This window comes from Vipera berus (assembly GCF_964194415.1).
Source record: "Vipera berus genome assembly, chromosome: 2".
In the NCBI taxonomy this organism is placed as follows: domain Eukaryota; kingdom Metazoa; phylum Chordata; class Lepidosauria; order Squamata; family Viperidae; genus Vipera; species Vipera berus.
In genome coordinates, this window is record NC_138203.1 from 268563426 (window position 1) to 268578551 (window position 15126).

Here is a 15126-nt window from a genome sequence, read left to right on the forward strand (position 1 = left end):
TAGTCCTCAACTTACAACAGTTCGCTTAGTGACTGTTCAAAGTTACAATGGCACTGAAAAAAGTGCCCCCCAAGCCACAGCCGAGCAAGACACCTGCCTGCCCGCCCAGCGGTGCTCTTCCTCCTGTCCGAGATTTTCATTGTTGTGAGCATATCTGTTGAGGATTGGCAGCGGGGGTCGGGTGAGGGGGTGTTTGGTTTTTATTTCCCCTGTCTGCTGGGTGGTTGCAGCAGGTTTTGGTCACTTCACATGAGCCTGGGACACTGTGACCGTCGTAAATATGAATCAGTTGCCAAGCATCTGAATGTAAATCACAAGACCCTGGAGATGCTGTAACATTCCAGCCGATCGGTGCTTCTTCTGAGCTCAGAAGCGCCAGGATCAGCATCGAGCTCCAGCTGGAGCCTGGCGCTGATCCTGGCACTTCTGCTGAGCCCTGACAGCCCCGAAGAAGCGCTGATCCTGGTGCTTTTGCTGAGCCCTGACAGCCCTGCAGCTCCAGCCATCTCTTGCTCAGGCTTGTGTGGTGCTGCCACTGGTTCAGCTCGCCATATAAGACTACCCCTCTTCCAACGCACACCAAATAAAAATTAAAAAACATCAGATTTGATTTTAATATGGTAATTTTAATTCAAATGCTTATGACATGCAGGTACTTAGTAGGAAAACTGTCACTTATAAACATAAGGCTGTTTGTCATCAAACATGTAAATATAAAACAATGCAAGTGGATTAAACTTTTCCTAATTCACTTTAAAGCTTTCCCTGCGCAGACCAAATGGGACATCCGCTCCAGGTTTTCCAGCCAGCCCGCCCAGTTCCTGAGTCAAATGTGTCCTTAGAGCTAAGCAGCTGCTCTGGCTGCTGCATTCCCCACCTGCCTTTCAAGTTGGGATAGACTGCAGCTGCTCTTCAACTTTAGAAGGAAAGACGCCCAGACCCCAGCCTGTAAAAAATCACAGACTGCAGCTTCTTCTCCAATTGGTCCTGCTTTCCCTGCGCAGACCAAATGGGAGATCCGCTCCAGGTTTTCCAGCTAGCCCTGTCCCTAAAGTTTCAGCACCCGGGGACCCCTGACTTTTGAGAAGATTTTCATGGGTTAAAAAGTCGTCTTATACGCCAGAAAATACGGTAGAATTGCTTTAAAAATACATGTGTCATGTCTGGGCCTACACTGGACACACACAGAAAACTTATCCTTTTGGGTGGAAGGTCCCAGAATGGAGAGAGTTCAGTTGAGTTATTCTTTGGGGGGTGGTATCTTTAGTTCTGTTACTGATTTTTTTGCATTTCTGTCTGCCATGATCAAGAGATTCTCAAGTGAGTGTGCATTGGAGATCTAGATGCCTACAACTGCGTGATCAAAACCCCACCTCCACATTGATGTATACCCACAAGGAGGCTGAGTTTTGATCACATAGTTGTGAATGTCATCTTGATTTTTGCAAATGGCAATAAATATGCCCCGGTTGCCGAGCACTTGTAGAAGTGTGTGTGTGTGTGTGTGTGTGTGTGTGGAGGGGGGGACACAACCATGGGAACTTTTTTTTTTATTGAAAAGTTTTACAGTACATGGGAACTTTGAATCTGGGTTCAAAGTATTCCCCAGGTTGGTGTATTGGAACTTCAAATGATTCTAAGTCAAGGACTCCATGTACAACAGTGTTTTTCAGTCTTGGCAACTTGAAGATGTGTGGACTTCAACTCCCAGCCAGCTCCAGCTAGCCATGGTGGCTGGGGAATTCTGGAAGTTGACATCCATACATGTTAAGTTGCCAAAGCTGAGAAATATTGCACTATAGGAATCATGGAATGTTTATACAGACAGAACTTTAGGGTCCAACTTGCAACTTTCCTGTAAAGTTGTGTGTGTGTGTGTTTTAAGACAAACACTCATTTTAAAATATTCCTTGAAAACTGAAATCTTCTAGACCAGGGCTTTTCAACCAGTGGTATGGGTACCACCTGTGGTACATTGGCACCTGGCAGGTGGTACACGACCATCCTAGAAAAATGGTAGTGGGGGAGGGGAATGAGCTGAACTGGTGGCAGCACCGCACAAGCCTGAGCGAGAGATGGCTGGAGCTGCAGGGCTGTCAGGGCTCAGTGGAAGCGCTAGGATCAGTGCCAGGCTCCCGCTGGAGCTTGGCACTGATCCTGGCACTTCTGAGCCCAGAAGGCAGGTTGTCTTCCTCGGCTGTGGCTTGGGGGGGGGCACTTTTTTCAGTCACTAAGCAAACTGTTATAAATCGAGGACTACCTGTACTTCATCACTTTTTTCCTTTTTTTTTGGTCAAGTTTTTGACACCTTGCTACGAGACTGGTGGTACTCTGATGTTGCCATATCCTAAAAGTGGTACAATGGGTGAAAAGGTTGAAAAGCCCTGTTGTAGACTGTTAAGCATAATAGGTCGAAGCGGAGAAACAAAAAGAAGGCCACGTTTGCAGCGAAGGAAAGTCACAGATGTTGTCAAAAGCAGAAGCGCACCCGATCCATGAAAATTAAATTAAAAAGTGCTTATGTGGGGGAGAAAGAAATGAGTCATTGATAAAATTAGAACAGCCACAGCATCACTATGGCATGAAGATGCAACGAAAGAATAATAGATCAAGTTAAAGGTCATTCATGCGATTACATTTTTTTTTCTTAGAGGCAGATTGGAACTTCCAAGTTTATGCACTGTGTATATATTCTAGAATGCATCCAAAATCACATTTAAGATTCTAGCATTCTTGTCTTACTCAGGGACGAGATTCGGTCTAGAATGGGCTATTATTTGGAAGGGAGGGAAAAAGTTTCTCCTCAGCATGGCTGGCTCAGGAATTCTGGGAGTTGAAGTCCATGAGTCATAAAAGAGCCGAGGTTGCCTATCCCTGGGCTATTTCATCAGAAAGACTATCTGCAGGACATTCTCAGAAGAGAACAGGAGAGACAACATAGTCCATTTTTCTCTTCTGGGACCTTCTCAACATCCTCGAAAACTGATAGTCATAAAGAGACGTTTCCTTTCATCCTCAGAGCGCTATAACAAACTGACCAACGATTGCATTTTTATGAAGTACAGTAGTAGCAAATATAGGGGTGAATAGGACTTGGGGATGGGTGGACTGTTTGAGGTCTCCTCCTCTCATTGTTGAGCTCTGCATAATATGTTCGATGAAGCGCCCAGTTCACATTCTTTACTTATATCATTTAGGATTGTGTTATGAAAGCATTCCCACCCTTGTATCACTTCCAGCAAATTTGGTTGGGCCTGTGAACAAGAGTTGTACGTTTGCCCCAATATGGAAATATGGAGAGCCCGTTTGGTCTACTGGTTAAAGCACCAGGCTAGAAAGGAGGAGACCATGAGTTCAGCTCCCGCCTTAGCCAAGAAAACTAGCTGGGTGACTTTGGGCCAGACAGTCTCAGCCCAGCTCACCTGACCTCACAGGGTTGTTGTTGTAAGGCAGGGGTCTTCAAACTTGGCTCTTTTATGACTTGTGGACTTTAATTCCCAGAATTCCTGAGCCAGCGTGCCTGGCTGAGGAATTGTGGGAGTTGAAGTCCACAAGTCATAAAAGGGCCTAGTCTGAAGACAACTGTTGTAAGGAGACTTGGAGGAGGAAGGCGCAGTGGATATGTTCACCTCCTTGAGTTGTTTATAAAAATAATAAAAGTGGGATATAATTTTTTTTAAAAATAGAAACTCCCACCTTTCTTAGATAGTACAATTTCTCCAATATGTGGAGGCCATAACTGGAGAACCAATGGCCTTCCAGATATTGTTCACTACTAATTCCGCTGTGTCCTACTCAACATGGCTGGTGGCAAAGAATAATAAGAATTGTAGTTCAGTCAGAACTGGAGGTCTACAAATTGCCGATTTCCATCCTAACCCTTTACTTATTTTTCTTCATGCCTCTGGAAAGAAATAAAAAAATATAGAGCTCCATTAATTCCTTTCCATTCTATTTTTTTATCTCATTTGCTCCCTGTTGTACTTCAAGTTAATCTATATGTAATGCACATGTAGAAATGTTAAACTGTAGTTCCTTTGGGGTGGTGTTTCCTGATTCTTTGCTTATACTGCTTTGTCAAGAACCAAGTAGACTTACCTTCTTGCTACAACATAAAGTAGAGTAAGAGATGTGAGTTGTGAAAATTGGCCTGTTTGGATATGGCCCAAATAATTCAAATTGGAGCCTAGAAACCTGCTAGGCTTCTCTACATAGCATAGTCCATGTCATGATTACTCAATGTATTAAAAAAGAACATGCATAACAGAGGCTCTGTGAGGCCAAATTCTTCAATGTGTTGGCTATTTGGGGCATTTTTTCCTTGATACAGACTCAGAGCAAGTCTGATTAATAGTAGTATCTCATTATTATAGTATCTGTATGCAATAGTCAGGGCTTTTTTTCTCATAGAATGCTCAGAACGGAGTTCCGGCACCTTTTTTGGATGGAACCTTGTAGGGTAGGCACGGTGGGTTGTATGACGTGTGAGTTCCGGTACCTTTTTCTTTTACAAAAAAAGCACTGGCAATAGTGGTGAATATTTGTATCTGTTTGCTAAAACTCTCATTGTTTGTGTGTAACCATTAGATAGCTAAAATGGTGCATCGTAGTGTAACAAGTTTTGAATCACAGGACCTCAGATCTGCTAACTTGAAACATGTATACAGAATCCAGGGCCCATTACACCTCTGGAATAGAAATTTCAAAGCTTTTCAGACAAGTTGTATTGGCACAGTTGTGGCTGCAACTGTTAGCCGTGGTCACGTTATTGAGATTTCTGACACGCCATGCCAGCTTCCTATGAACAAAGTCAATGATCCTTGGCCACTATAATTCTTCCATCACGCTGCCCTGCCTTTCTCTCAGAGGATGACCCAATAGGTCATTGGTTGTCTAGTCGTAACTGTGAGGAAAGCCATTTGATGGAAGCCTCTGTTGAGTCTTGCCTGAAGAGCAGGGCTTTTTTTCCTCATAGAACGCTCAGAACGGAGTTCTGGCACCTTTTTTGGATGGAACCTTGTAGGGTAGGCATGGTGGGTTGTATGACATGTGTGAGTTCCGGCACCTTTTTCTTTTACAAAAAAGCACTGCTGAAGAGTATTAAGAATGAGGACACCTGAGGAAAGTTGAGGTATGGGATCCAGCCATAACAGGTGTCTCTTTCTCTGTCTCTTCCCTCCCCACTTCCGCTGTCATTTTTACAGATCAGCTGTGTGAAAAAAGTCTTGGAAGAGCTAAAACTTCGTGTGGTCGAAGTTACAGATGAGGGAGCTACCCTGGATGGAAGTGATGTGCTCTTTACAGGTGAGTTGGTCCACCGTCGTAATGTTCTTTATTCCATAAGAAGATAGAACATAGAATAATTGGGTTGGAAGGGACCTTGGAGGTCTTCTGGTCTAACCCCCTATTCAAGCAGGAGACCCTATATCATTCCAGACAAATGAGAGCCAGCAAAGAAAGATCTGGCGCTGCAGAGCCCAAAATAGCTTGGTATTTTAAAGCAGAAGTGAGCAATTGTTTGAGGTTCAGAAGCTGCCCTTTGTTTTGGGGAAAATTATTCATTATTTACTCATTCATTAAATTTATGAACTTTATTTAAGTTCATAGAATGTGGTGAGTCATTCAAATCTGGTAATTTCTGGGATTTCTTGGTGTTCTCTGAGCTTGGTTTGATTTTTCTTCCAGATGTTTCATTACCAGTCTTCGCAACACCATCAGTGCAATGTTAATGAAGCATTTGCAGGAAAACAAACAGAAAACACCAGGATGCCGGCAGCAGTTTAACCCTGAGCTGCATATATTCTCTATTATTAACATTTGATAATGTCAGTGGGTTAGGATGCTGAGCTTGTCGATCAGAAGGTCGGCAGTTTGGCGGGTCGAATCCCGAGTGCCGCGTAACAGAGTGAGCGCCTGTTACTCATCCCAGCTTCTGCCAACCTAGCAGTTCGAAAGCACGTAAAAATGCAAGTAGAAAAATAGGGACCACTACGGTGGGAAGGTAACAGCGCTCCGTGCGCCTTTGGCGTCTAGTCATGCTGGCCACATGACCACGGAGACGTCCTTGGACAAGCGCTGGCTCTTAGGCTTTGAAACGGAGATGAGCACCGGCCCCTAGAGTCGGAAACGACTAGCACGCATGTGCGGGGGAACCTTTACCTTTACTTTTTATGAACAGGATCTGGCTTGCCCAGGTTGTTTTTTTTTTAAGTTGGACAGGTAGCTCTTAAAAATGTTAAACTGCATTAGTTTTTCTGGGTTTCCTTCCTAAAAAAGATGGGAACTAACACTGGTGAATTTTGATAGTGTAAGAAAGCATTTCAGAGATCATGAAAAAGAGGGTCGGAGAGGCCAGGTGCAATCATGGGGCTGCAAATTAGCATCCTAATATTAACAGCTGGATGACCTCGAGCCAATCATTTTCTCTCACTCCTAGGAAGAAGGCAGTGGCTAACCATCTCTGAAAACCTTGCCAAGAAATGTGTAAGGACTTGTCCAAGCAGTCTCTAAGAATCAGACATGATTGAACAAAAGGGGGAAAAAAATCCCCTCATCAACAACATGTTTTAGGAGCCAACACTTGTTCAAATGAAATCCTCTTTCTTATGTATAGCCATTCTACCTGTTAAGACTTTTTTTACCCAGGGAAAACTGATGTTTAGTTTTGGTCAGATTTGAGCTGTGGTGATGACACCAGCCGATTTTTTTTAAAATCCCATTTATATCCGGCCCTTCTCCGAAGACTCAGGTTGGCTTACAATTTAAAGCACAAATCAATGTGCTTAGCAGTAGCCTTCATTCTATGTATATGCCTGCTTATTAGGGCTTTCGCCCCCCCCCCCCAAGCAGCATTATTACAAAGTCAGCTTATTGCCCCCAACAATCTGGGTCCTCATTTTACCTACCTTGGAAGGATTGAAGGCTGAGTCAACCTTGAGCCTGGTGGGACTCGAACCTGCACTAACGATTTATAGGCTTCTTCAGTCTGGGGAAGGCTTCTTAAGAGCTGATGATCCTGTTTTCCACTTTTCTTTTCTCTTTCACAGGCAGAGAGTTCTTTGTGGGTATTTCCAAATGGACCAATCACAGAGGAGCAGAGATGGTAGCTGATGCTTTTAGAGTGAGTTGACTTTCTTAGAATGGGCCAACCGCATATCCCAAAAATATATTTATACAAGGAGGCTAGTAGTATACTGTTCTTTGTTTTTCTTCTCGTATATGCTGTGGTTATATTGAATTGGAGCACTTTTTGAGGGAATAGCATGATGCAAAAACAATAACGGCAATAAAAATATTATCTCAAAGATACTTTCTTGGTGGTTTTTTTTCCTTGAAAAAGGTTCGCTTTCCATCCGAAAAGCTTTTTCAGTTCTTGTATGAAAAGCAACATGTTTTCAAGGGAAAACACCCCCCCCGCCCCTCCAAAAAAGTCCAGTTACCTTTTGTAAAGCACGTTTGAGACAACCATGACCTGAATGATTGAGAATCTCCATAGACAGTAAAATCTCCATAGACAGTAAAAAACATTATTTTTTCCAAACTGGGAAATTTTTCACTTCAACATATTCCCCCAAAGAGCTCCTATGAAGATGCCCATAGCAGGGGATTCTGAGACATATTTTAGGCAGCCTCTCTCAACCCAATGACCCATGGCAGAGTGCAGTGCTCTTTAACCCAGTCAAGTCAATTGAGAATAATAGGGATGCTAGTCCAAAATGTGTGGCAGGCAGGTGGCAAATGTATCACAAGGACTACAAAGCTCAGTGTTTGCTGTTAGCTTTGAACGCTTTAGAATGAAAAACTTCAGGAATACGCTCCAGTGTATACAGCTACCCCAGGGAGAGGTTTCCATGCTGAGCCATGCTAGTTCAGGAATTCTGGGAGTTGAAGTCCACGAGTCATAAAAGAGCCAAGGTGGCCTACCCCTGATAGACAGTGATGATGTCGGTTTCCATCTGTGTTTCCAACCCCCCAAAGAAGGGGGCTCCCAGTTCACCCTCTAGAACAGATATGTCAAACTCGCGACGTCGCGTGACGTATCAAAGCTTTTTCTCCATTGCTGGCAATGGGGTGGGCGCAGTTTCCTGTGATGTGTCCGGCCTTTGGGCTGGCAGTTTGACACCCCTGCTCTAGAACACAGCCTTGGCAGCTTAAGGATGTGTGGACTTCAACTCCCAGAATTCCCTAGCTAGCCATGGGAAACACTACTCTAGAACTTCATCCTCATCAGAGATTGGCTATATAATCCACGTGTGAAGGATTTCTGAAACAGATGCTGTGGGGTCCAGAGTTCCCTGGAAGTGCTCTAACCTTACCCAAAGTGATTCCTTCTGGACTCAGGACATTTTTGTACTTCTCTAATTGCTATTTCAGAAGTCTACTCGAACCCACCAGGAGATGTCTGAATTCAATTCAATTCAATTCAGGTTTCCGACGTATTGCTTGACACATCTCCTGGGTTTTCAAGACGGGCCGTTTGGTGATGGGAATGATGGGCATTGAAACCCAATGGTTCTAAGCGGGCTTCAAATTGTGAAGTGCAATTTATATATACTGTTCAAGTATGATTATTGGCAAAATCATCTACTTAGATAGAAGGTAGGGAAGGGAAGAGATATTCATACAGTTGCAAGAAAAGGTATGTGAACCCTTTGGGATTACGTGGAGTTTTGCATGAATTGGCCATAAACGTCATGTAAGTCACAACAATAGAAAAACAGAGTCTGCTTAAAATAATACTACACAAACATTAGCTGTTGTCATGTTTTAATTGAACATAACATGTAAACATTCACAGTGCAGGGTGGAAAAAGTATGTGAACCCCTAGCCTAATGACTTCTCCAAGAGCTAATTGGAGCCAGGAGTGAGCCAACCTTGGCTCCAGTCAGTGTGATGATATTGGATGTGTTGCTGACAGCTGTTCTGCCCTTTAAAAACACACATCTGTTTTGGGTTTACTAGTCTCAAGAAGCACTGTCTGACATGAACCATGCCTCGCAGAAAAGAGCTCTCAGAAGACCTACAATCAAGAATTGTTGACTTGCATGAAGCTGGAAAGGGTTACAAAAGTATCTCCAAAAGCCTTGATGTTCATGTGTCCACGGTAAGACAGACTGTCTACAAATGGAGAAAGTTTAGCACTGTTGCTACTCTCCCTAGGCGTGGTCGTCCTGTAAAAATGACTGCAAGAGCACAGCGCATAATGCTTAATGAGGTAAAGAAGAATCCTAGAGTGTCAGCTAAAGACCTACAGAAATCTCTGGCACATGCTAACATTTTTGTTGACACATCTACAATAAGGAAAACATTAAACAAGAATGGAGTACATGGGAGGACACCACGGAGGAAGCCATTGCTTTCCCAAAAAAATATTGCAGCACGTTTGAAGTTTGCAAAAGAGCACCTGGATGTTCCACAGCACTACTGGGAAAATATACTGTGGACAGATGAAACCAAAATTGAGTTGTTTGGGAAAAACACACAACACTATGTGTGGAGAAAAAAAGGCACAGCACACCAACATCAAAACCTCATCCCCATTGTAAAACATGGCGGAGGGAGCATCATGGTTTGGGGCTGCTTTGCTGCCTCAGGGCCTGGACAGATTGTTGTCATTGATGGGAAAATAAATTCCAGAGTTTATCAGGACATTTTGCAGGAAAACGTACGACCATCTGTCCGCCAACTGAAGCTCCGCAGAGGATGGGTTATGCAACAGGACAATGACCCAAAGCATACAAGTAATTCAACAAAACAATGGCTTCAACAGAACAGAATACGCCTTCTGGAGTGGCCCAGTCAGAGTCCTGACCTCAACCCGATTGAAATGCTGTGGCATGACCTTAAGAGAGTGATTCACACCAGACATCCCAAGAATATTGCTACACTGGAACAGTTTTGTGAAGAGGAGTGGTCCAAAATTACTCCAGATCGTTGTGCAGGTCTGATCTGTAACTACAGGAAACGTTTGGTTGCCAAAGGAGGGTCAACCAGTTATTAAGTCCAAAGGTTCACATACTTTTTCCACCCTGCACTGTGAATGTTTCCATCTTATGTTCAATTAAAACATGACAACAGCTAATGTTTGTGTAGTATTATTTTAAGCAGACTGTGTTTTTCTATTGTTGTGACTTACATGACGTTTAGAGCGTGTTTTATGGCCAATTCATGCAAAACTCCACGTAATCCCAAAGGGTTCACATACTTTTTCTTGCAACTGTATGTGCAGTTCAGCGGCCTCTGCAAGAAGCTCAAGCGATGTTCTCTTCCTGCAGGATTTTGCTGTGTCAACTGTTCCGGTCTCAGGCACGTTGCATCTCCGCAGCTTCTGCAGCATGGCTGGACCTGACACCGTTGTCATTGGCAGCAGTGAAGTGGCCAAGAAAGCCATGAAGGTAATTCCTGGAATCACCAAGACCTTTTCTTTAAAGGTTCTTTCAGGTGCTTTGGTAGATCCTCTCCTAGGAAAGAGTCCCATTCATCTCAGTCCCCAAAATGTCCTTGCCCAATCGCCATTAATGCTAGTAACTGTGGAGGACAAGGATTTTCTTGCGGATAAGTCATCCTCTCCAGGAGAGAAACAGAGCAGGGACTGTTACTTGCATTTCACGCCCAAAGAAATGCAGTACAGGTAGTCCTCGACTTACGACTGGTTACTTAGCAATCATTTGAAGTTACAACGGACAAAAAAAAATATTCAAAGTTCCAGATTCAAACAACCCAGATTCAAACTTCCGGTAGCCATCCTTATCCCCTCAGTTACATGATCACCTTTTGGCTGCTAGGCAACCGGTTAACTTTTATGGCCATTTGCCGTGCCTGCAGTCACATGGTGGTGATTTATGATATTTTTTTGTGAGGAACTGTTGTTTATTTCTGGTTTCCCACAAAAAAAAATGCCCATTGTAGACAACGGGTTCTCTTAACGATTGCTCCCCCCAAAAATGTAAAATCAGGTCAGCCAGGTGATGACCCGCTTAACAACCAGCCCAACTTGTGACTGTAAATCTAGCCTCAATTGTGGTTGTAAGATGAGGCCTACCTGTAAGCGCCACAGAAAATTCTGTCCAATCTTTGACAGGCAAAAAAACAATGTTTTTTTTGAAGGTTAAACTTTTATGGGGTTTATTTTCAAGGTTATAGGCATATTTTGCAACACGGAGCAGAAATAGCCGCTTTGCTTGTTTCTTGGACACTGGGAAGTTGGCTAAATAAAGCTAAGTGTGGGTTGCAGCCCACCCAGACCAGCATGACTTCCCTAGAATAGCTGTTCCAGTTTCTCAAGCAAGGCCTGTCAGTGATCATCATCTCCAGCACCTATTATTTAAGAGATATACTGCCTTTGGACAGGAAGATTTCATTTGTTTTCACAGCTAGTTAATATGCACAGCCTTGTTCTCCATGAATCTCTCCCTATCTTGAGGCTGCTTTGGGCTTTGTTGTTTGATAAAATTAACAACAAAAAAACAACAACAGATCAAACTTTTATAAATAGTTTCCAAATGTCTTGCTGAGGTACATTCTGCAGCATAATCTTGCTTCAGGGGGAGATTGGCTACTTGTCGCAGTCCTGAATTGACCATTGATCTAGTTCTTTCACATACAAGTAATCCTCAATTTTTGATCACAGTTGACCCCCAAATTTCCATTGCTAAACAAGACAATTGTTAAATGAGTTTTGCCCCATTTTTTTTTGCTAGGGTTGTTGAGTGAGTCACTGCAGTTGTTAAGTTCGTAACATGGTTGTTAAGTTAATCTGTGGGCCCTCTACAGGAAGGGTCTTCAAACTTGGCAACTTTAAGACATGTGGACTTCAACTCCCAGAATTCCTCAGCCAGCCACAAGCCTGGTTCTGTAAGGAAGCTGATCCTGTAATGGGCCAGGCGCCTCTCTAGAAAGCTGCAAAAGCAGAAAGTTACGTTGGATGGGTCTGAGTGCTGAAGCATGCTACTGACTCCTGCAAAGTCTCTGGGTGGGAAGGCAACTAGAGGCTTGCAAGATACAGTCTGATCTCCCCTGGCTCATTGGAAGTTGCAAACTTTATCCAGCCTGATCTCCCCTTGCTTGCTGGAGACTTGCAAACTTCCGGTGGCTTGATCTCCCCAAGATCACTGGGTGGGAAGGAAGATAAAGGATTGCAGGGACCCCAAGGGGAGAAAAGTGAAGTACGGAGTGCCCCCTGGAGTGGGAGTAGCCTTAGGAGGCCCAGGGCAGGCAAAGCCTGACACTGCCCTAGGCATCCAAGGGCTGACCCATCTAAGGCACCCTTAATGATCCCATTGTTTATTAAATGGCTACATCCGGGAATCAGATAAGTCAGAAGTTCACAAAAGAGGATCACATGACCCTGGGACACTGCAACCGTCATAAATATGAGCCAGTTGCCAAGCATCCAAATTTTAATCACGCGATCATGGGGATGTTGCAAGGTCATAAGAGTGAAAAATGGTCCTAAGTCAGTTTTTTTCAGGGCCGTTAACTCCAAACGGTTACTAAATGAATGGTTGTTGAAGACTACCTGTATCTGATTTAGCAAGGATTTTTTTTCAGCTGCCCTCAGAATGCAAGTTGTGTAAGAAAAAGGAAAGCTGGAAATGAGCCAGTTCAAGGAAGAGTGCGAATGAGGATGGGAAAGGGGACAGAATGAAAATTACGTTTTTGACGTTGTCTTGACTAGAGCTGCAGATGAGTTGAGTTCCTCTGCCCTCCTCCTCTTTTTCTGCAGACCATGGAGCAATTAACTGATCACCACTATGAAACACTGACAGTTCCTGATGATCCAGCTGCTAATTGCATCTATGCTCGTCTGGGCCAGAAGAGTAGCGTTCTTTTGCATCGCAGCGCAGAAGAATACCCAAACAGTGTGCAAGTAAGATAAAGGGGAGACTTGGGTCTAATGGAAGGATGGGGACGCTTGGGTTGCAGGGGTGGGGAGCTTTTGGGAAACACAAAATAGGTTCTATCTGAAACATTTGTGCTCTCAAGTTGTGTTGAATCTTAATTACCACAGAGATGGACCTTTTCCGGAATTATTTGGCCCTTCAGGTCTTCCAAAGGTGCTACCATAACCACTGCCAGTCATCTTTCCTTCACTTTTCCCAGCATTATCAATTTCTCAAACACACACACACACACACACACACACACACACACACTGTACTCAAGGAAAGCTCAATAGGTAGTCCTGGACTTGCAATCATTTGAATTTACAACAGATCAGCCAAAAGCTACTTATAACCAGATTCTGGAGTTGCAGTGCCTTGCCATTTGGTCATCTGACCACAGTTTGGATGCTCGGCAACTGGCCCAAAACTTCTTAAGTAAACCAAAAGATCCAAGAAGAAAAATCAGGAATCATCTATATCTATTTGCATAATACACAATGTAAAGACTGTAACAACGGCCACTATGGACTGGAAGAAGACTATTTATTTATTTTAGAAAATTTATATAGCCACCTACTTGCTCACTGCGACTCTAGGCGGCTTGCAGATAATAAAAACACAATGTAGAAAAATAAATAAATGAAATAATAATAATAATAATAAAATAATAACCGCCCACCCCAGACTAGCAGAGTGCATCCATGAATACCAACCGAGAGAGCCAGTTTGGACTCTAGTGGTTAAGACACCAGGCTAGAAAACCAAAGACTGTGAATCCCAGTCCCACTTTAGCCATGGAAGCCGGCTCGGTGACTTTGGGCCAGTCCCTCTCTCTCAGCCCAACCCATCTTACAGGATTGTTATTGTGGGTAATGTAGGAGGAGGAAGGAGTATTAGTATTAGCAAGAGGCCTGCTTCATTTTATACTTCCACTTTTAAAAAAAAGAATTAAATTGGAAACTGGCATAGTGAAAATGAGACATGCTAGGGTGTCAAACTCAATTTCATTGAGGGCCGCATCAGCATTGCGGTTGCCCTCAGGGGGCCGGGTGGGTGTGGCCTGGGTGGGCGTGGCCTACTGGGTGGGCATGGCTAGAGTGCGTATGGCCTGCTGGGTGGGCGTGGCCAGCTCTACATCGTTCGCATCAAGGGTGCCTATGGGGGCCTGGCCAGGAGTGGGAGAGATCTGGGGGTCTCTGGCAGGAGGAGGGTCTCTGGGCCAGGGCCAAGACAGTGGGGGCCGTTCCCTCACTGTTTCCAGGATGGCTTCGCGGACCACATGAAACCATTTCACGGGCCGGATCCGGCCCCCAGGCCTTGTGTTTGACATGTCTGCGCTAGAGGCATTGCTATAATCCTTGCAGTCAAGCCCCCAGGCAGTCTGGTAAGAGCAAGGAAGCAAGAAGTGCAGATCTCTATCAGATCTCTTAATCTTGGTCTGGAAAAGGTAAAAAAATACAAAAATAAAATGACATACTGTAGTTGATTTAAGGGCACAGGTTTCTGTGAACTGCAAGTCCACCTCATCCAACTGTGTGTTGAGATCTTGTGAGATAACCTGAGACTTTTTAAAGTAGAGGAGTTCAGCAATCTCTTGATCAATTTTGATGTTTAAGCAGAGTTTCACACAGTGAAAATGGGTTTTTCTCAATGACTGAAAAGCTTCTTCTCAGATTTTTGGCCATCTGAAATAAGTTGCCATGTATGAAATAGACTACCAGCAAACTTGCCTTCCATATTTGAGCTGTATATATTTACCAACAGAGGTGAATATTTGTAGCAGGGTTAAAATGAAGGGTCCTTAGTGCTCTCTGAATTTGGTTGTTCTTGCAGATGTTTCATTACCCAAATTAAGTAACATCCTCTGTAAATATGTACTCTGTCTTCCATTCCTTTGTCTGCCACAATGGATGGAAACTAATCAAGGAGAGAAGCAGCCTAGAATTAAGAAGAAACTTCCTAAGAATGAGAACAATTAACCAGTGGAACAACCTGCCTCCAGAAGCTGTGAATGCTCCATCACTGGAAGCTTTTAAGAAGAGATTAGACAACCATTTGTCTGAAATAGAATAGGGTCTCCTGCCTGAGCAGGGGGTTGGGCTAGAAGACCTCCATGGTCCCTTCCAACTCTATTATTCTTTATCCTGAACCCCTAAAGATCCTTCTGGGATGGCAGAGAGCATCTCAGAAGCTGATTTATCTTTTAATAATTGGATGTTTTGTGACTAATGGGTCTGTGGT

The 15126-nt window shown here is 43.8% G+C and overlaps 1 protein-coding gene across 4 annotated transcripts in view; it reads left to right on the top strand.

The window, feature by feature from the left end:
• DDAH2 (DDAH family member 2, ADMA-independent) overlaps positions 1-15126 on the top strand; it is a 40612-nt gene that overhangs the window by 23243 nt on the left and 2243 nt on the right. For all 4 annotated transcript variants that reach the window (XM_081319572.1, XM_081319573.1, XM_081319574.1 and 1 more), the window contains 4 exons: positions 5205-5304; positions 7047-7120; positions 10276-10395; positions 12726-12869. In XM_081319572.1, the coding sequence (XP_081175698.1) occupies positions 5205-5304; positions 7047-7120; positions 10276-10395; positions 12726-12869 (438 nt within the window). The remainder of the gene's footprint in view (positions 1-5204; positions 5305-7046; positions 7121-10275; positions 10396-12725; positions 12870-15126) is intronic.